Consider the following 22,109-nt stretch of genomic DNA (forward strand, 5'->3'; position numbering starts at 1 on the left):
TTAGTTAGCAGCGAGTTAGTGACAGCTGTGTGTGAAGCGTACCTGCAGCTCCACCCCGTAGCCGGTGTACACGGTCACTGTGTAGGTGCAGTGTAAGAACGTGCCATCGGGCAGCGGGGGGTCGTCGGAGGAGTCGATATAGCCTTCCGGGTCGGAGAAATTCACCATGCACCCTGGCACAGCTGAGGAAAGAGCAGAGGGGTGTGTTTGCTAAGGTCCAAATAATCCCTTTAATGTCTGCCTGACTAAGAAATCATTCTAAATCCCTGCTGTGTATAATTAATGATGTATTTTATAGGGATCATAGCACGGCACATAAACCACAAGGCACACAGCAAGTGCTCCTGGTTGCTAGCATTCATTTGAAATAAATAATCACATTTTGATTGATTGTGCATGATTGTGCCTAGAAATAAAAGAGGCGATGTGTCAAGAACAGTGTGTTTAAAGTGTTTACCTGATGAAGGTGTTTCTGTGTCTGTTTCCATCTCCAGTGTTGTGGCGACGGTGGTGATGTCACCTTCGTGCTCGGGGCTGTGTGTGAGGGGCCGGGGCCCGGGGCCGGGGGTCTGGGAGCGGGTGTCTGGGGTAGGTACAGGCTCAGGGGGAGCACTGCCTGAGACCGAAGCCGGCGCCGGGGGTTTTATCCTCCTCAGTAACCCCCCGCCTTGATGCTCCAGGGAATGACTCCCAGGGAGCGAGCCCACGCTCAGTCCTCTGCCCAGAAGAGGCAGCAGATTCTGGGGCAGAGCGGAGGGGAGGATCTCCCCCGTCTGCGAGAGGAGCCGGTCCTTTTGGGCCAGCACTGATTGCAGCAGACCGCCCGCCACCACACTGGAGCTTTTGCCACGGGGGCCGCCTTCCTCTCTGTTCCCCGTTGTCGCCGCTGGAGACGGGGACGAGGGGGGAGGTGTGGGGAGTGCTTTATCTGAAAAGAGTCGAAAACAAGGGATGAATCACTCATTTGATCTGACAAGACGAGCAAGCACAGAGGAGAAAGAAATCTTTGAAAGTGCCCTAGGAGTACTGCTGTGGGCGGTTCTGTCACCGTCCTGCTGGTCTTATCAGGAGCGGGGTTATCTAGCCGGCACAACCACAGCCCAGTCGAGCTTACCTCCACTTTTCACACACACACACACACACACACACACACATACACACACACACATTTACAAGCTGAGCATGCACCAAGGCACACATACACACACATTGGGAGGGTGTAGTGAGAGAGACAGGGCAGTGAGGCATGACAGGACCAGAGCGAAGGATGCAGGGAGAAAGGGAAAAAAAAAAAAAAAGACGAAGAAATGCATAGACAGGCAAACTGCTCTGCCGTGCATGCTAAAATGCCATCTCCAGCAGCTTAGTTCAAAAACAGCACAGACCAGCATGTACACACACACACAGAGACACACACACACACACACACACACACACTCAATTTCTGTTCTGTATTCTTTTCCACTTACTTTGCGATTAACTCTCATAAAGAAACACCAACAAGCAATACCTCGGCACATATCAATAGTAGGATGAATGAAAAGTGTTCATGGTGCAAACTCAGACTAATCTGGATTTGAGTGTCGTTCACACACTCCTCTGCCATCACTGTGCAGGCAGGAGTACTGACGCCGTCAGTTTTATCAAAAAAAAGAAATGCGGCAGGAGAAAATATCCTCTCTAAGTTGTCAGTAACTAGACAGCACTTTCTTTCTTTTTTTTCTTTTTCTTCTTCTTAAGACTGAGAAAATAAAGAGCCTTTCTGGGCATATTATACTTAATGTGTCAAACTATCATCAGCCAGAAACTCATTTCAGCTTTCACACCTTGCAATTATTTAAGCTACCACTCAGCAGCAGATGTTGACCCACACACACACACACACACACACACACACACACACACACACGCACACACACATACAAACACACACTTGCATACATCTAGCAAACACACTGAACAACTTTCTGAATACCATAACAGATAAGCATAGATCATGTACACACAACTGAAGTTTATACTCCATGATTAGATATACAATGTAAAAAAAAAAAAGAATTGTTCCAGCATAGATTCACAAATAATCTGGCTGTAATTGATATTTTAAGTATAATATGCCATTTTCAGTTAAATGAAAATCACATTAATTATGGTGTTTATTAGAATACCAGATGAGCATTTCATTATTTAAGCAGGACTTGCACTATTTTCTTTAGTAGCTCAGTCTGTAGTAAGTCAGTCGAAACAAATTATTTCCTGTAAATTTGACATCACTGTGCTCACAGACACCAAGCTGCATGAAGCCTTAAGCTTAGTATTTGGATAGGATATATTATTAGTCTTATCTTTCGAACCATGTTCAATGAAAGGTCTCTGACTGAATATCTTCAAGTAATTAATGAGCTGTAACTCAACTCCACCATATTAGAGAAGGGGAGAAGTCAGACCAAAGTTTATCAGTGGTTGTGGTATTACTGTTTAACGACTCTTTGTTTTAAACACCATGCCCAAAATAGATAGCCTCCTGTATCTAGTAAATGACCATCTTTTAAGCCAAAACATTATTTCTGACTGGGCCTGGCATCTGTCTAGATCCTGACTATTTATCCCCATATGGACACTAGCCAGAGATCCTGGGGCAGGCAGAGACCTGGGGTGGATCCAACATCCCAACAACAACAACAACAACAACAACAACAACAACAACAATAATTTCACAATAGTAATATTTTTGATCTGGTTTGTTTCCTTGAAAAGAGTCTATTTGTTATGTAACTTACATCAGCAGACACGATATGATACATGTTATGAATTTATACCATAATGATCTCTCGCTCAAAACAATCAGCAAACTCATTTCACCGATAACAAGGTTAGTAAACCGAGCTTAGGCGGGTTTGCATTACTCCCAAAATTATATTACCAAATTGATTTTCAATTTGTTCATGTTAATATCTTAGTTATAACAACAATCTTTTCCCAATCAACTCGCTGACGTCAAGTGGATCAAAGCTGTATGAAAGATTCTATTCATCACAAATAGCCTTCACATGCCAAACACTCAGCAGCACCTCGAGTCATAACAACATGATTTGTGACTAATGCGTCTCAGTGGGTGGTGTTTGACTCGTCGGCCAACTCATGAAGCAGTTGTAATGTCCAAGGGATTGTAAGACTGGAGAAACACAATTAGACGGCTCAACTGCACCGCATAACTTGTTTTGTTCTATTCGGACAATGCTGACAGAATTTCATACAAAGCATCTGAGCCATTCTACGCAGTGGCTGGCAATCCAGTGTCCCTAATTGTCCAGCTTATTTGTAATGACTCTATGCTTCTGCTTTGTTGCTGTACTCATGCCAATTAACTTATTTATAGCCAAGAGGGTCGTCATGTGACTTTGAACCATCAATGATGATGTGTGTGAGAGAGAGAGAAATGGACAGAGAGATTGAGAAAGTATTCCCTCCATCAAAACCCGATCTGATCCACAGAACCCCACAGCTATCACAATCTAGTTGGACCGATAGGCCGCCAATATTTTCCTGATTCCACTGAGAAATAATAGGCTGGGGGTGTAGAAGATACTGTTTTTCCCATGGTCTCGCTGATTGAGTTATAATGCAATGAACCTATCAGATAGATCATTAAAGCCCAGATGCTGTAAATTCCACATGGTGGAAAACCCGCTGTACACCTCACACTGTATATATACTACTGTGTTAATGCAGCTCACAGCAAAGCACAGTTAAAGAGCAATACAGGCTAGACAGGGGAGGAGCACCGAGGAAAGATAATGCAGCAGAAAACTAGGGCACCACCGTCTGAAAGTTGGCCAAAAGAGCTCACATGACACAACTGTGACGAGGAAGGACCCGCTGAGCACATCTGCCTGGAGACTAAACATTTAAAACTTTACAACTTTAAAAAGGTGAGACTGTCCCTATGGTAGGAAAGGCAAAGGTCCTAGTTACAGCTAAATTGGCAGAATGCTTAACTTTCCAGCAATACTTGCAAAACGCAACAAAACGCAACATCAGATGACTGATCAGTACTTGAGCCAGTACCTCACAGCGAACCGGCAGCACCTGGTCCTGAGGATCAGACGGAGCTGGATCAGTATGCCTGTGCGCAGATTTCAAGGTGACCGACAATCTAGTGATATCAATCAATCGGCTCCCGCTCCCTGTCATCGACTGTTTTGCAGGTTTGGCCCGGGCCGAAAGACATCCAGCAAAAATTGATCTGAGCCCATCTGCAGAAAGGTCACTGTCCCATCACAGCCCAGCAGGTACTCTACAGATACCGCTCCTTGTTGTTGTTCGGGATACCCTCGGTGCCTGCGGTGGAGCATTTCAAAGGGGCTGTGACATAAGTTGTGAGGGGACGCCCCGGGACACCTCCTGATCACAAGAAAGGACCGCGGGACCACCTGCGGGCCCCTCGACAAGGCTCTGGAGGAGTCTGGTTCTTTTTCAGGACATCAGTAGATTAGTTTGAATCCCCCGACTAGCTGGGAAGATCAGTGTGGTGAAAGTGAATGAGAAATTCCCCCTGATTTCGTCATTATTGCTAATGTGGTTCAGTATCAGATGGATAATTGAAGCCTTGAATGAAAGAGCCCAACAATTTCATTAAACCGTTCAATGCGTTTAGAACTGTTTCTCTGCCTTTATAAATGCAATGCAGTTCCTCAGTCTTGGTTAATAGACTGTCTCTCTCTCATGTGGATGTATACGCACACACACACACACACACACACACACACACTTACATACAAATGCACACACTCACAAAATCACAAACCGTATCCTTGAAGAGCTAATCCTTGCAAAGTTAAACACCCCATTATCATGTTCCTGACGCAGTTCTCACCACATCACCCTTTTAGCAACATTTAATGTGTGAGTGTGCGTGTGTGTGTGTGTGTGTGTGTGTGTGTGAGAGAGAGAGAGAGAGAGAGCTGTGTGCCATACTATGTGCTGCTCACATATTAGGGGTGCCAAACTCACTGCAGGAGGAGGAGAGGAAAGCAAGGGCAACTGTGTGTTTGTTTGTATGACTGAGGTTGTGTTCGCGAGAGAAAGAGCGCTGTGAAAGAGAGAGGGGGGGGGGGGAGATAGAGATGGAGGGAGAATTCAATAGTGCTGCACAGACAGAAGACCTTCATTGCGACTGCAACACAATCAAGTCTGAGGTTGTAAAGCATGTCGAGAAGGATTCACTGGTGCTGAATGGGGGAAGCTGACAGCAATGAAGACACTGTGCCCTTTTGTGGTTTGTGTGTGTGTGTGTGTGTGTGTGTGTTTGTAAGCATGAGCCACTGTACTGGAGTGAAATATAGGAGAAAGCTCGTCTTTTCCTCTTTGTGAGTCGGTTTAATTGGTGGTACATAGGAGCTGGTTGGCTGTTTTAAGCGCTTTGTCAGATCCAAGACTGGCACCAACTGTATCTAGGCATGCATTCCCTGACTGCCATGTCCCTTCACCATGGAGATTCACTCTGATAGCTACACACACACAGAACTATCAGAAAAACAAATTCACACTATAGATTGCCGCTATCCATGAAGACGTGATCCTAGAGCCAGTACAGTATAGCAACACAGGTTTTGCTCTGATCATTTCATGTCTGGTAAGTTATTGAGTCGGTGTTTAAATAATGTCAGTTTCTTAGTTAGCTGGCTAACTCTAGTATCTACTCATCATACTAATGCTGTCCTGTTATAACTTGCATTGTAAATGCTAATCAGGTCTGTAATAACATTAGGCCTAAGCTGCCAACCAAGATGCTTTGGGTAAGTATGCTTACCACTATATAAACTACATAAACTTGACTATAAACATTTCCTACAGTCTACAGTTGGTATAGGTGTCAGTTGAAAATCTTTGCCTTTCTATGCCATTTCAATTAATTTTGTAAACTAGGTCTGTCCAGCAAACTACCATGAATTAAATCTTAATACTTACAAACTACAAAAGTATTTGACCTAACTCAATACCATTGTTGTGAAGCATCTTATGCAAGATATAGGACGTTAAATGTTTATCTAATGTAATTTAATGTAATGGATCTGATTCATTCACCGACCGATTTGCAAACTGGCAGGCTGAAGTACTTTGAGTATTCAAAAATGAACACGAATGAGAAGTTAGTGAGTGACTTTGACCAGTTTCTGGACGAGGCGTTTGTATTCCTGTCTGCTGATTGAAATTTTGATTTGGCCACATATACGTATGTGAACTGAATCGATCAAAATCAGATTAAAAACCATTTCTTTGCAAAGTAAGTAGGAAAAACTTGTGTGACTCACTGCTGACTGGGTGAACCCACTGAAAACTTAACTGAAAGCATTTGTGACCTCGGACATGTCTGTCTCTCAAATTCAGGTCCCCGGGAAGCACACACCGCTGACTTAATGATTTCCTGTGTGAGCTGATAACACACACACGTACACACACACACACATATACTGATCGATGTTATCTTAGAATTGGCGCTTGAACTGAGCTCCGGGTCAGCGGGTGGAATGACCTGAAACCGAAAGTGGAGCAGCTATCGAATTGACCAATCAAAGATGACCTCAGAGCAGATGAGCATATAGATAATGCAAACTCCCCTCTACAGATACACAATCCAAACCCACACATATTGACACACATATAATCACACACAACCCTATTAAGATGCATACAATATACACTCCCATGAGCACACAGGGTAAATACACACAGCCTCATTAAAATGGATTATCTTATTGACTTTTGGTGAATGTGTTTTCAAATTTACTACATCTCGGGATAAGTATAATGCCTCCCAGTGTTATCAAATTAATAGTTTGGTTAATGAGGTAATATTTGTGGAACAGTAAGTAAGAGAGTGAGAGTGGAGGGGATTAATTCAAATTAATAAATTCAACCTGACTGGAAAAGGTGCTCACTACAGAGAAATACATTCAAAGTGCATGTAAAAATAAATTCATATTATATATATATATATATTCATACATAAGGTAAAAACTAGAAATCTAGATGCACTGAATTCAAATTTTGAGTCTGACTTCCAAATGTGCACTCACACGAAACACTCTCCTTCTCGCAAAAATGTTTTCTACCCACAGACATGAGTAACAGTAAATGCTCACTTGCTGTGTGTGTGTGTGTGTGTGTGTGTGTGTGTGTGTGTGTGTTGTAGGTTGTGAAGTGTGAGAGTGTGAAAGAGAAACAGAGAAAGGAGGAGTCCCAACAACTAGGACAGGACGGTGAGAACAATTTCTCTGCCATGCCAGTCTTCTGCAACACCTGAAGATCTGCGCTGCCTTCGGTTCGCGACTCAGAACTTGATGCTGCACCATCATGCCCTTGCTCACAGTTCCAAGCAGTAAGCCCCAGCTGGTCTGTGAGTGTGTGTGTGTGTGTGTGTGTGTGTGTGTGTGTGTGTGTGTGTGTGCGTGTGGCGTCAGAAGCAGGTGCTATAGCAGCCAGGCATGACCAGCTCAGTTGAGCAGATGGCATCATCTGTGGGCTCCTCTTTCTCCTTCACGCCATCCCCTCTCTCATGTTCCTCTTCCAGCCTCTATCTTCCTCTCTCTCTCTCTCTCTCTCTCTCTCGCATTCTCTCACAGGTGTGGGCAGTCTGTCGGTGCAGCTGTGCTTCCCTCTCTTCCCGGTGTTTTCTCTACTTTCATCCCTCCTCTGTGCTCGCCGTCCCTTCTCCATTCCTTCATCGCAGCTTTCCCAGACTCACTTTGCTGTTTTTGCTCGGAGGCTGGTGCGTGCGACTCTCTCTGTGTCTCTCCCCAGGGCAACACATATGATTAATGAGAGATAAATCCTGTTGCTCAACCACATAAACTGTTTCCCCATTGGGTTGTGGCACAAGGATGCCAAAGCTTTATCCCAGGGGAATGGGGGGAAACATCTTCTTCTCCTCTTCACCCATTGATAATACTATCCAGTGAAAAATGCACTATATACAGTCTCATCAAAAACAAGGATCCATAAGTGTCAAGCCTGCAAAAAATCTATTTAGTCTATTATTGAGTCCTAAAATCCAAAATTTCTTAAAACAAGTGACCGGGGTTAGATCATTTCACTTGTTTCCAATACCTTACGAGTGTCAATATCTTGAAACAAGTCAAAATAAGGCAGATCACTGCATTACTAATAATAAAATGACACTTGATTCTAGAAAATTTGTGAAACAAGTTGATTTGCATCAGAAACAAGTGAAATGATCTCTCCGATGTGGCAGATTTTTTCACTTATTTTAAGAAAATTTGGATTTTAGGACTCAATATTAGACCGAATGACTTGGTTTTTTTTAAAAATGTTTATATATATACATATTACACTTTATTACTTATACTTTTATCCCTTTATGATGGGTATCTTGTTTATTTTATTGCTGTCTTTGTCAAGACCCTGAAGTGATGTTTGTAAATCACTGTGGGTTACCTTGTACGAAATGTGCACAAGTAAGTTTTGATTTGATTTTGATTGGATCACTGGGTGTGTGTGTGTGTGATATGTGATCACTGGGTGTGTGTGTGTGTGTGTGTGTGTGTGTATGTCTCCCATGTGTACATACGCCATATCATCGTCTCCTGAGTCCCGGGCTCACAGATGGACAACACTGACGGACAGAATGATTATCAACCACTGGGGATGACAGATTCTGACAATCCATGAATATATCAGATCAGAGATGCATTTTATAAATATGTTGATCATGGCGACTGGCTGAGCATGGCGTGCGAACAACACTTCTGTGCGCTGACACTGACTGAGAGTGTTTTGTCCTTGGTGTGTGTTCAAGCCAATGAGGTGTGCAGGAGGAGTGTGAGAGCGGAGGAGTGAGTGATGAGGTGTTTGTGGCTGCAGTAAGAATGAATACACAGAAAAGTAGTAATGATTCACAGTCGCACGTTGGTACCACAGGCTTGTGATTGTGTGTGTGTGTGTTCTTATATTTCTATTCTTATATTCTATTCTTTAAGGACTAAATGTCCTCACAGGGATAGGAAGTTGAGGAAAATCCTCCAAAGTGATCTTCACTGCTTTAAGGGGCTGGTTTAAGGTTGGGATTTGGGTTTAGGGTTAAGATTAGAATTAGGATTAGGTTTAGGTTAGGGTAAAGCCAGGGTCCAGACTTCTGCAGGTTTTCTCTCCTACCAGGTAGTTAATTGCAATTGCAACTGGCATTTCTGGTGTGAATAAGACCTTGATTAGAATGAAAACAGCAGATTAAGATTAAGTATAAAATTAGTTTAAGATTAGGATTACGGGTTAGGGTTTAAGGTTAAGGTTAGAATTAGGATTAAAGGCCCCATATTCTACACTTTCCATTCTGTTCTATTTATTTTATCTTGAGGTCCATTAAAAACCGTTTGTGTACCAAAAACACTCTCAATCCATTTTTACACGTTCATTTTCCAGCATCTCTCTGAGCCTTACCAAGAACAGGCTGTTTATGTTGCTGTGTCTTTAAGGCTCATTAATATTAACGTCCCTCTGTTCCGATTGGCTAACCGTTTCGAGAGTGAAACGTGAGACACCGTGGCCTAGCAGCTACAGGTAGGGAAAACTCTCCAATAATAAACAATGACAACCGCTCAACCACTTTGAAAAAAAAACTTTTTTAGTCTATTATTTCTTACAAATATGATAATGAGCGAACCTTTGTGACGCCACAAAGTGACGGAAGTCCAAACGGCTCGTTTAGAGGCTCACTTTTCTAATATGGATTATGTGGATTTAGTTGGCGACCGTGCGTTTTGATACTTTCACCATGTTAAGATAGACCATCCAACTCCTTTATCATCACAGAGGCAAGGGGAATACTGTTTTACACCATATGGGACCTTTAAGTTTAGGTTAGTGTAAGGGTTAAGTTAGGCATGTAGTGGAGAGAGTGGAGGTTAGGGTTTGGGGATAGGGAATGAATAATCAGTGAAGGTCCTCGCAAGTATAGTAATACAAAAGTGTGTGTGTGTGTGCGCTGAGGTGTGCGTGTGTCTTGGCCACTCCGCTGAGCAAAACCATCACGGTGTTAGTGTGCCTGTAGCCACAAGTCATTGAAACTCTCCTCACACTCCTGCCTGCCTCCAGTTACCAGAGGGAAGGGCTGAGGGGAGAAAGGCAGAAAGGAGAGCAAGGAGGAGCGGGAGCGATGCGAAGACAGTGATGTCAGAAAAAGACAGCTCTATCTCTCCAGAGAGAGAGAGAGAGAGAGAGAGAGAGAAAATCCTGCTGTGTTTTCAAAACATCCACGACACTGATGACTTGCCATTCGCTGATTGTACTTTGTAAGCGAAAACGTCATTAACATTACCCGCAAAAGTACCAAGGGCTACCAAGTTTCATTCGAAAAAGAAACTGCCTGCATTTATTTGTGAAGTGATGTCAAAATGCCGATGATTAAATCCACAAAAATATTAATATTTTATGAGAAAAGGTCTTGAGACTGCTTCAATAATCATCCACAAGGCCAATATTTTAGAAGGCTGGCATGGCAGCAATCTCTTATAAGACTGGGTGTCTTGCAGAGATATATATATATACAGTATATATATCTGTGTGTGTGTGTGTGTGTGTGAGTGTGTGTTCAATGGCCTATCCCAGGTACGCGGGCTCTATGCTTTTAATCCATGAATAAAAGAAAAGGTAGATGTTTCTCTTCGCTGGCCACATCAATTGTGAAAGGAGACGGAGAGGAGTGCAGCAGGAGACGAGTGCAGAAGAAAAGAGCAAAGCTTTCAGCCTGAACCTCCGGGTCGCCATGACCCACATGTCAACACGGAGAACCTTCAGCAATAAATCATAAGGCAGAACAAGAAATGAAGTGAAAATGTGATAAATAAGCAGATAATAATGTTTTAAACCTGATATTCAGTGGCAGCTCCAATGAAGTCTGTTTCTTTTCAACTTATTCATCTTTTGATATAACATCCATAGTCTACTGTCACTCAACTCTAAAAAACACTGCACACCGCCAAAGCTTTGTATGGAATATTATATGTGCAATATGAGTACTGGATACATGATATTTCGGAAGAGGACAAGTTGTTTCCTAGCAGTCCATTATAGTTTATATTTTGGTCCTTCTAGGGAGCATCTCTTTGCCAGATACTGATGGTACAAAAACACGGTGAAACTGTTTAGCTTAGATCAATCAGACCTGACCTTAGCATCGATCAATGACCTGCTCTCATTTTTAGACATGCCCAGCAGCCCTGTTCCCATCCAGGCCTTTATGAGTAAATGATCAAAAGGCCACGGCAGCTGAAAGAAAATGGAGCACAGTTTAGGAGAGCCGCAGGGATTGTTGTGCTAGTGACTGATTCAAGTTTCATATAATGATAACAGTGTCGCCCGGCAAAACATTTGAGGGAAAAAAGAAGTAGAAGTAAAATAATTCCCTCAAACTGGGAATTTTTGAGTACAGATTTTATGGGTATATACTAGAGATGTGTTAATATTTGCGATTAATTTGAAATGTTTAACATGTTAAAATAACGCATTCTTCCCATGGCGCAGCTGAGGACATCAGTCAGACAGGCAGGCAGGCAGTCATCAGCGCTTCATGAGATGGCCTCTAGAGGGCGTCTTTGGCTGCAAGATGCACTGTTTCCCATACACAAACTTTACTGGTAGGTAACGTTATTTCCTTGTGGTTTTTAAGTAATGTTAGTGGGATTAGGTTAGGTTAACTGATAACCGGGCCGCAGTGCTTCATTGCATTGAATTGCTGTGAGCCTGTACAGGATCTGTGCTTGTGCTTTTTTTCCCCCCACAGTGCTAGGCTAGCTGTTGCTGATTAATTAGTTTTATTAATGAAATGCCCTTTCTTTTTTGGCTATTGCTTTCTAAACTGATCTAGCCCTTTATGATGGCCTTGATGGTTTTGTAATTCAGCTGGCATTTGAACATGTAGCTTTTGTTATTATTTCAGTTAGAACTGTGCCTTTCAAGCGGAAATTCAATGGTTTTGATGGAAATGACTGATCCGCAGTTCACTGGGGAGAGTCTGTGTTCTCAATTAAAAAGCTGCCATTGAACGATTTGATTGAAAATATACTTCCTTTGTGTTGATTCCTCCATTAATTTGGTGATTTAGTGATTAATTTGTTCATGCTACGTTTAAATATCCATGATTACAAGCTTCAGTCTTAAGAAAAAAAAGAGCAATTAATCACGGCAAATTGCGTGATTAATTCGTTTTTTGTTTTTTTTTATCGATTCACAGCCCTAGCATATACCCATAGATTGTCTGATAAATTAAAACACGAAAGTAAACAAACCATTCACAGCTTCAACAAACAAAAACAAAAAAACTCTAGTGTTTGCATCGAGAGTTTGAAAAATGTCTTCAGTCCAGCAGGATAACCAAACTGGGGCAACAGCAGCGCTACACTCCCATTGGGTTTGTAAAGACTTTCAACTTTAAACTTAAGACACTTTAAACTGACACTGGCATGATAATGAGAGGAAGTCTGTTTCAGTGTCTGGGGCTTCAATAACAGTGAATCAGCTGCCTTCGCCAAACAGCGTATGAATACCAAGAATCATCCAGCGTGAAGACTTCCAAATTGAAGCTGGAATCTGGAGGAAGGCTATCCAAGTTCATCCCTCATCACACTCCGAAGAACTGCTCGACCATAAATCTCCCCCTAAGCTCAGAGGGGCTTCGCTGGTGAGTGAACTCTGCGCGCTCCATGACAGGAATCAATCAATCAATCCCCCTCAACCAGGCGGCGGCGGCGATACATCGAACCTCACGACCTCAGACCGGAGCCCGATGTTAATGAAAGCGCCCAGACGTACCGTCCCGTCCCTCTCTGGCTCCAGCTCTCAGACACCCCGTTTAAGTCGAGGTGCGAGGGGAAGGAGACAAATACGCCGACTCGACACCGTGACAAGGCGTAGCTATCAGCATCGCTCTGAGCGGCGGGTGTGGATTATCACACGCGCAGACACGGTTTTTTGTCGAATGAGTCAACAGACACTTCAAGTGGGATCCCCGTATCAAAGGCAGATAGATGAGGGAGCGGAGCTGGCTTTAGCTTAAGCTTTGAAGCAAATGGGAGCTGAAATATTAACCGTTTTAAAAAAAAAAAAAAAAAAAGGGGGGGCTCGGCTGGCAGACGCCGTCTCGATCGTGCCGATCAGCTTTGACAGAGGTTGACGACGTGAGCCTACGAGACTCAAAATCCAAATTGTCCCTATAATCCGAGACAACCGTATCAGACCTTTCTTTGGGGGACACAATTCATAATCTGCTACGGGCCAAAACTGCACGACACGCCCGATGCCCCCTCCTAACCAAGCCTGTGGAATCAGACATTAAGCACTTTTTCTTTTTTTCTTGGAGAATTTGATCTATGAAGTTGGCTTGTCCTTCAGCATCCATGGCTCTTCCCTGACCATTAGAGTGTCTGAACTGGTTTGATAAAAAGCTGGACTGGATGAAAAAACCCTGATAGCTCAGTTTAAATCGGGCATGGATGCACATAACCTCACAAACACACACACACACACAAACAGTTATGGCTTTAAAAACAGACAGACCCAAACTTAAGCTTCAGTTAATTGCTTCCATTGTAAGGGAGTGTCAGCAGCATCCGTGCAACGCCACAGTCATCCTAGAAAGGATAATCCTGGGTACTAAGGAAGGCACCGACAATAATACACAGACTCAGAATGACAAACAAACACACACACACACACACACACACACACACACACACACACACACACACACACACACACACACCCCTTGAAACAGATACACAGTGGGGTCACGGAGGTCTAAGCACACCTGCTGGGGTAGAGACATCACTGGCGGGTAAGACCTGCTAACTGCTCGGGGCGTTCTCCTTTCTCTGTCAACACCCCGGCGTCGGAGGAAGGTCAGCACCCGCCCCCCACTACCCCCCCCCGCCCCGCTTTGAATAATTCACCGGGATGTTGTCTTCTTCTGATAAGTTTCCGCAGGAGCCCCGGCCATATGTCAGTATACACGTGTGAGAGAACGGGAGGCTGCGAGTCTCACTTTCGGTCCTAATGAGTTGCGGGGGAACTAGTAGGGATGGCAGCTTCCCGCATCGGCGACAACTCCTCCGGCTGCTGCACACACGCGCGCACACACACACACACACACACACACACATCCCAGCATGCATCACCATAGAAAGCCATTTTAAGCTTATCTTTCTTAAGCTTTTGGAGCCAACCTATCCCGCTCCCCTTGGCCCTGTACATAACAGCTATGTGCTTCTTCAGAGAGGCAAAGCAGTAGCACTTCATTAAGAGCATACACTGATCTGAGTGAGTGATCATGCTAATCAGGGGCTCATATTCTGGGGGAGCTCTCTCAGAAATGAAAGGTTAAATCCCTCTAAAGCCCCACCTGCGCTTTCGCCGCTGATTAAATTGGGGGGGGGGGGGGGGGGTCACCTCCAACTTTCTCTGTTTCTCTCTCTCTCTCTCTCTCTCTGCTCATGCCTGCCTTTCTCTCTTAACCCCCCCCCCCCCCCCTTCTCTTTTACTCTCCCGCGTCTGCAAATTGTTCCTCTGCCACGTGTCTGCAAGTTGTCATCGATCGGAGTCCGCCAGCACTTCAGCACTAGTTCCAATCAAACATCATTCATAGATAAATTACATGGCCTATTACATATTCTCCTCTGCTCCTTCTCTCTCTCTCCATCTTCTGTTCCTTTTTTTCCCCTGATTTTTTTTTACTTTTTGCCTCACTCTCCCTCTTTCCGACTCTTCTTAACTCGACACAATATTTTCCCCCCGCAAAGTTCGCAGCCCGAAGGATCTCGTTGTATAATAAGGCCGGGCGGGGGGGGGGGTTATTCAACCATAAGAAACAATCTCCTCTCTTCCTCAGTTCTATTTCCCTCTCCTCTCAATCACGAGTAATACGAGAAAAAGAAGGGCGGGAGCGGGGAAGGGAGGGGGGGGGGGGGGGGGGGTGGAAGACCGGAGAAAGGGAGATGAAGAGGAAACGGGAGAGGTGATGTGATGAGAGGAGAAGGGGCGAATTACAAGATGAACGGATTTTAGAGAGTATGAGACAAGAGAAGAGAAGAGCAGAGAAGAGGAGAGAGAATCTATATCTTTTCAAATTAAACGGATATGCCTTATTGATATTTGTATGCAACAATGCCAGTGCCTGTCGATAAAAAAGCTGCATGTTCCTCTTCGGATACAAACTGCAGTTGGGGTTTTGCTTCACGGCTGGAGCTCCTGAATCTCAACTCCGCTGTCCAACTGTCTTTCCAGCAGATTATCTCTCTCTCTCTGAGAAATTAGTGCGTCGCCTCCCCATCCACCGAATCTATCTAACAGTGTGAAGCCAGACCACGCAGGGATCCAGGCTGCCCTAACACACAGACACTTGTTTGTGAGCGAGAAACACTGGCACACACAAACAGCCACACACACACACACACACACACACACACACAATCACAAGCCGGCTCTATGACATTAGCTCTCTGCTGGGAGATCTCATTAACCAGAGCCACCGACGGGGAGATGAAACCAGCGATACAGCGCGTGATACTGTGTGTGTGTGTGTGTGTGTGTGTGTGTGCATGCGTGTGTGTGTGTGTGTGTGTTTGTCTAAAGATCGAAAAAAAAAAAAAAAAAGTGCAAGTAGGCTACATGGGAATGAGACGAGTGACAAGGATTAACAAGAAGACAGAGCAGACCGCTGGGAAGGGGGGAAACTGATTCATGAATATGAATGTGTGTGTGTGTGTGTGTGTGTGTGTGTGTGTGTGTGTGAGAGAGAGAGAGAGAGAGAGAGAGAGAGAGAGAGTACATGCACATGTAGTATCTGAGGAATCCTCCTCACTGACAGCTCTCTGAGGCAAACACTATAGATTTTCAAAATACAAAATCATCACTAATAAGCAGTTCATTTGTGGCGGACGCTCATGAGTGAACATGATGAATTCCTCTTGAGGAAGATGTTCAGTTAAGTGAAAGGGTCAACGCTCAAATCAGTGCAAAGCATCCTATGAGGAAGAGCATGAATCATAACAAGCATAGACTTGAAATCTGCCCAGCTGTTGAGATAATATAATACATTTCCCCAAGGGGATTAATAAAGTGATATCTTATCTTATCTTATAATAATCATTCAGCACTCATCTAAAAGTTTACCAAGTGCTCTAGAGAAAGGTATCAAATGGAGAATAATAAAATGGGGACATAAACACATAGGAAACACAATCAAGAGAAAGTGATTGTAAAATCTCTTCAATCTTCTACCATCAAAATCCACATTTCTTTCCACTTCATGGTTGATTGTATGTTAGAAAAAAAAACTTTTCCTGCACTCCTTGCTTTGCCCTCCTTATACTTTTCTTCCAATGGTGGTGGTGATACTGAAGGAATCCCCCTCTCTCCCTCTCTCTTCTGCGTGTGTGTGTGTGTGTAAAAGAGAGAGAGTAAACCTGCAGTGTTTGTTGACAGGTGATCTCTCTCTCTCTCTCTCTCTCTCTCTCTCTCTCTCTGCATCCCCGACACAGGCACCCACGCACGCGAGTGGGCTCCGGTCCGCACACACTGGATGGACACACACTCTAGGATGCCGCTGTGCCAACTCATATAAGGCTATATAACCACTCACGTAAAAAAAAAAAAAAAACACAACCGGCAGTTTATTTCAAGACTTCAAAGGGCTTGTTGAGTCTTGTGCGTCGCTCACTCCTCCTACGAAACGGCAGGAGATGCCTCAAAAGAACGGGATCACCGAAAATATAAAAAATAGCAAAGATGTGAAATACTCGGGTTGCAGCGCCCCAAATATAAAAAAAAAAACAACGAAGTGCCTATGCAAGACTGTTGTCATTCTGCTTGGATTAAAGCCAAGAGGGAGGACGAGAGACGGAGAGGGATTTGCGTCTAATTAGCGCCCCAAAAAAACCCATCCTCGGTACCGATTTCATCATCGGCACGCATGCACTACACAGAGATTCCACCAGAGTGTAAGTCAGCATATAGGATGTTTAGGCTGTACCTTGTCCTCCCGCGGAGACGCTGGTCCACAGCCAGCCCCATCCACAGCACCGCGCACAAGGTGTTGGGGAGTCGGTACCCGACCGAGCAGGCGGCCGGTGGCATGGCGACAAAAAAACAAAAAACAACCCCGTCCAGAGGGATGGGTTTTCGATAGGGAAATCGTGTGAGGGAGAGAATCGGTGCGGCACGGTTTTTTGTCGGTTGCGGTCCGCGCGCGGCTGCACTGCGGGCGGGATCAGCCTCTGTGTGTGTGTGTGTGTGTGTGTGATGTCGCGGCGGGGGGGAGGGGGGGGGGGATCAGCGCGTGGTGACGGTCCGCATGTCAGAGCAGCAGCATCCTCCTCTCCGCAATGAGCGCCTCCTGCTTTCTGCCCCGCGATCTGTCCTCCTTTTCTCCTCCGCACGGACTCTTCTCTCTCTCCTCCCTCCCTCTCTCTCTCTCTCTCTCTCGCTCTCTCTCTCTGCGCCGTCTATGCGCCTCTCTCTCTCTCTCTCTCTCTCTCTCTCTCTCTTCCTATCCATGTGCCCCCCCCTCCACTCTTCTTTTCCATTTCCCTGTCTCTCTCTCTCTCTCTCTCTCTCTCTCTCTCACGCACACACACACACACACACACGCACAAACCTGACATTAATGATAATGCAACCTAGTCAGAGGGTGTATGTGTCAGAGTTATACTGTTGTAGGCTGCAGTAATGATAAGGGCACAGATACTTACATAAGATGAGGGGGGGGGGGGGGGCGGGAGAGAGAGAGAGAGAGAGAGAGACGGGCGAGAGAGAGCTCAACTTGCTGGCAGAATAACATTGTCCCATGTTGTACAGACTTAGTGGATGGATGAAGGGGATGGGGGCGGAGGGGTGACTTAGGACCCATCTCATCCCGGGCTGGTAATCTTTATAAGTAGCTGTATTTCACCGTAGCAATCTACTGCAATCCAAGGCTTTAGACTCTGAGGACCGGACTCACTGCAGGCTGATAAATGTTGACCAACTCTCTACTAGGGCTGGACCCATACTTCAGCTTGCCTTTTATTAAAAAAAATCTGATATGTTCCGGTCAGTGTGGTCCACCTCTGATAGGATGGATATGATGCAGTTTGATTAATTACATGTGGAATGAATCAATACTACACTGGTTCCTTAACCTGAGATGATGCTGATGTTGATGATGTGATGTTTCCACATTAGAATATTGAAGATTGAAGATGCTATATAATAAGAGTGATAATAACTTCGACAACCCATCTAGACTCTCTGCCTGTCTCTTTCTAGTCGATAGCCTCAAGCCTATATAATGCTTGACAAGAGATTATCAATGATTCAGTGACGTCAAGCAGACTGGAAAAAACAAGACACCAGACAGACAGAGACCAGACCATGTTTTGGGTTTTAGGGTTGCTTCTAGTAAGAGGGGAAGTAACACATACCTCATTAAACACTGTGCTACAACAGCTGTCTCTCCCCTTCTGCCTGATTCTCCGCTCGCAACTTTCAGCCAGTGTCTCCCGCAGAAACAGTTAAGAGAGTTTGAAATGGGAAATGAATAAATTCGGGGGGGAGGAGGAGGAGGAGGAGGAGGAGGAGGAGAGGACTTGCGCGCAAAGCAAACACTTCAGTGTGTGTGGTGTTGTTTTAGCTTGTTGCAGCTTACCGGGCTCTGTCCAGGGTGCTGAAAAATATACAGGAGGAGGCAAACACTGGGTCGACTATTGACAGCTCTCCTCGCTGTCTGTGTTGATGCTTATTCCCCATCATCCAGAAAGTACAGCACATCATCTACACCAGTGATTCTCAACCTTTTTCATATCAAGGACCCCTAATTTAGTCCACATCAGACCCCCATTTGATGAGATTTTGTCTCTCGGACCCAAATCTGAGAATATTTTTTATTGTCAGATATGATTTTGTCCAGAATCCCGTCACTATCTGTATTGTAGGTAGAGAGATAACAGAGAAACTATGATCAAAGCAGTCATTCTTCTACATTCTCTAATTGTGTTCACTTGTTGTAAATGAAATAACGCTGAAGTTTAACAATTCATCAGTTTGCTGGGGACCCCCTGGAACCCCCCCAAGGACCCCTGGTGGTCCGTGGACCCCGCGTTGAGAACCACTGATCTACACAACAACAGTACTGCTACACACAGTGATGCTGTAAATATAAAGGTAAACTATAACCTCTCCATGGTGATCTGGATAAGGCAAACAACCGCCCTTATAAGCAAAAATCAATTATTATTTATGCTTTTCTTTCCTTAAAAGGCCTTACCTTTCCTCATACACCAGTTTGAGACTACCTACAATGATGTGCTATGAATTTAGGTCATGCCAGCCTAAAAAAAAAAGAGTGGGTAAACTGAGTTAAGGTGAGTTTACCCTTCACTTCATCCTTGCCTATGCTCCAGAACGACAGAACATCCTCTACCTAAATGCAGCACACCGTCACCATCCGCTCAACTTCCTCTCCAGCAATTGCCTGGCATGTTCATTATACTGAGACTCTCTAAACAGGATCATTATCCATAGGGGGAGGGGGGGGGGGGGGGGGCGTTGTGCTGTCTGCCAAAGATCACAGAGATCTCGTCCCCTCCGTCTCCGATCTGGAGGAGAAGAGAGATCATTATTCCTATAAAAGATCAGCTTCTCTCTCTCTCTCTCTTTCTGTCTCTCTCTCCCCTCCAACTCCCTAGATTCGCCATGCCGTCCTCATCCCATCTCATTCTCCCTCTCTCTTTATAATCCCTCCCCCCCGTCTCCATCCTTACCCCCCCCCCCCCCCCCCACCAATCTCATCTCTTTTATCTCCCTACTTTTTTCCTCCCATCGCTTCTAGTTCTCACGCTCCTGTTGTGTGTTTTTCTTCGCCGATACATGTGAGGGGGATAAGCCTCCGCAGTGAGCCGGGCTCAGCGACAGCCTGTTTTTTTTACGCCGCTCTCTCTCTCTCTCCCTCCCTCTCTCTCTCTCTCTTATTGCATGGCAGAGGTGCAGAGGTCACTTTCAGCTGATAACCGCACAAGCAAGGCAAAGTGATGCAGAACATTTTTAAAAGACTCGACCAAGCGATGCAGTGGCAAATAAAAAGGTGATGAACTCCAGTCCAGGTGAAAATGAATGAAGGAATTCTATTTGTCTAAAAGTGTTTTTCCTTAAAATACTGTACCTGCATATAACTGGTTTTTCTAACTCACCTGGTCTACCATGCTACACCCTTGGCCACACCAGATTGCATGGAATCAATTCCTCATCATTAAAAAAAAACACAAGCAAACAGGAACTCATCATTAAAAAAAAAAACAAGCAAACAGGAAAACAGAGCAGTAACAATGCAGCAACAGATACAATAAATAACAGCAAGCACTCACTACAATAATACAATATTTTAGGTCACTGAGCAGAACAATTCCTGGTCCCATCCCGGTCCTATAGGGAACTTCGGAGGCAGACGCAAAAAAAAAAATTAACAATAACCTCATATTTTGCTGCAGGACAACAAACGCACAATGCATTTATTTTCCTCATATAGATAAGCACGGGCTCCTTCCCACACACACACACACTCTGCAGGGCCTTGGCTGTGGGTAGACGAGGCAGCGTGTACTCTTGTCTGTTCCTCTCGCTTGCAAGAAGCCCCGGGGCGGTGGAGATTTTGGTGGAGTGGAGATCTCTACAGCTCTCTCTATTGTTGAGATTCCCTAACAAGCCACGTTTTGGCTGCGGCCGGCCTGCAGCACTCCGATAACACACAATAGGGAGAGCTATAGCCAACGTTTGTTTACCTCACACAAACAAGCGACACGGAGAGCTCCAGTCTATCTTAACTGGCATATTTCACTTGACACATTCCTAATTCATCGCTTTGTTTTTTTGAATTTTATTTGCCCCCCTCTACCACCTCATTAATTCTATTACCCAAAGAACGCCGTGATTTATTTTTAGCGTGTTAAATCGCAGGAGGCAATCTTAACAGCCGTGGGAAACTTCGGTGAAAGGGGGGGCGATAACCGTAAATCATCCGACAATTAACAATCGAGGACAATCAGGCTCAATATCCATAATTTGCGATCTAGTCTGGATATCGCCGTGGAAATATGTGGCGGAGATGTAATCAGAGAGGAAGGTCTCCTACCGATGTGGCATAGCTAATGTGCAGCTGTTCCCTGGCTGCTAATGAGAGGTGGTTGTTTTGTTCGGCGGGGTTCACGGGCCTCCTATCTATAATCATGCAAGGAATACAAATTGCGATACGCAGACACACACACACACACACACACACACACATATGGGTTGAAATGAAAAAAAAATAAAAAATAGAAAGAATGCATGACCGGTATACTTTCTTCACCTCCCACAGCTCCAATCAATGTTATTTTAAGAGCATTTTATGCAGAAGTGTTGCAGTGTGCTTTACAAAGACATTGAGCATAATGAAGAAAGCAAACTAGAATGATAAATAACAACCATAAAACGATGATAGAGGTAAAACAGAACAAAATTGGCAATTGCAACAATGCAGCGATATCCAGGTACAAATAAGAACTGACTCTTCCTATCCACGCTTGTGTTCTCTTCACACACACACACACACACACACTCTTTCACGCACAGCTGTCCAATTATGTAAATTCGAAATTAAGGAAGGCCTACAAGTTTGCGTGCGCTGCACACTCGTTCTCGCTGCTCCAATCAGATGCTTCCCACGCTGTTGGCATGAGGGATTGATCACGCCCATTTTGCTGAATCATCAGATCTCGCCGGCCTGAAGGTCAATTCGGGTCACCTGTGTTGCTCGCCATTTTTAAAAGGTTCAATTATTGACATGGATTTCCTTTTGTTCTGCTGTGGCTGAAGTTGACTCCCTTGTTTCTTTTGACTTTGAAGACGGCAGAATGGCATCTTTAAATCCAGGATTTGATGTATTTCTTGTTGAAACAGGATGTTGGGGCGGGACATAACACACTGAGGGATCATTCGAAAGTCTAAACCAATGGAATATCAGTCATAGAGAGAAAGGCAGTTTTATTTGCTGGGGGGGGCGGAGGTGGCGGAATTGTTCAAAAATCTGAGAT

At 44.5% G+C, this 22,109-nt stretch overlaps 1 protein-coding gene across 1 annotated transcript in view; it reads right to left on the bottom strand.

The window, feature by feature from the left end:
* The window catches only part of LOC139639294 (seizure 6-like protein), a 30,590-nt gene extending 13,448 nt beyond the window's left edge, over positions 1-17,142 (bottom strand). Inside the window, exons 1-4 of the mRNA XM_071513379.1 lie at positions 17,039-17,142; positions 16,180-16,187; positions 458-886; positions 43-182 (exon numbers count right to left, since the gene is read on the bottom strand). Coding sequence (XP_071369480.1) covers positions 43-182; positions 458-886; positions 16,180-16,187; positions 17,039-17,142 — 681 coding nt within the window. The remainder of the gene's footprint in view (positions 1-42; positions 183-457; positions 887-16,179; positions 16,188-17,038) is intronic.
* Positions 17,143-22,109: the final 4,967 nt, after the last annotated feature.

The sequence above is a fragment of the Centroberyx affinis genome, unplaced genomic scaffold (assembly GCF_046629955.1).
Source record: "Centroberyx affinis isolate AG114_WGS23_722 - 3 ecotype Tasmania unplaced genomic scaffold, CSIRO-AGI_Caff_v1 ptg007060l_1, whole genome shotgun sequence".
NCBI lineage: Eukaryota > Metazoa > Chordata > Actinopteri > Beryciformes > Berycidae > Centroberyx > Centroberyx affinis.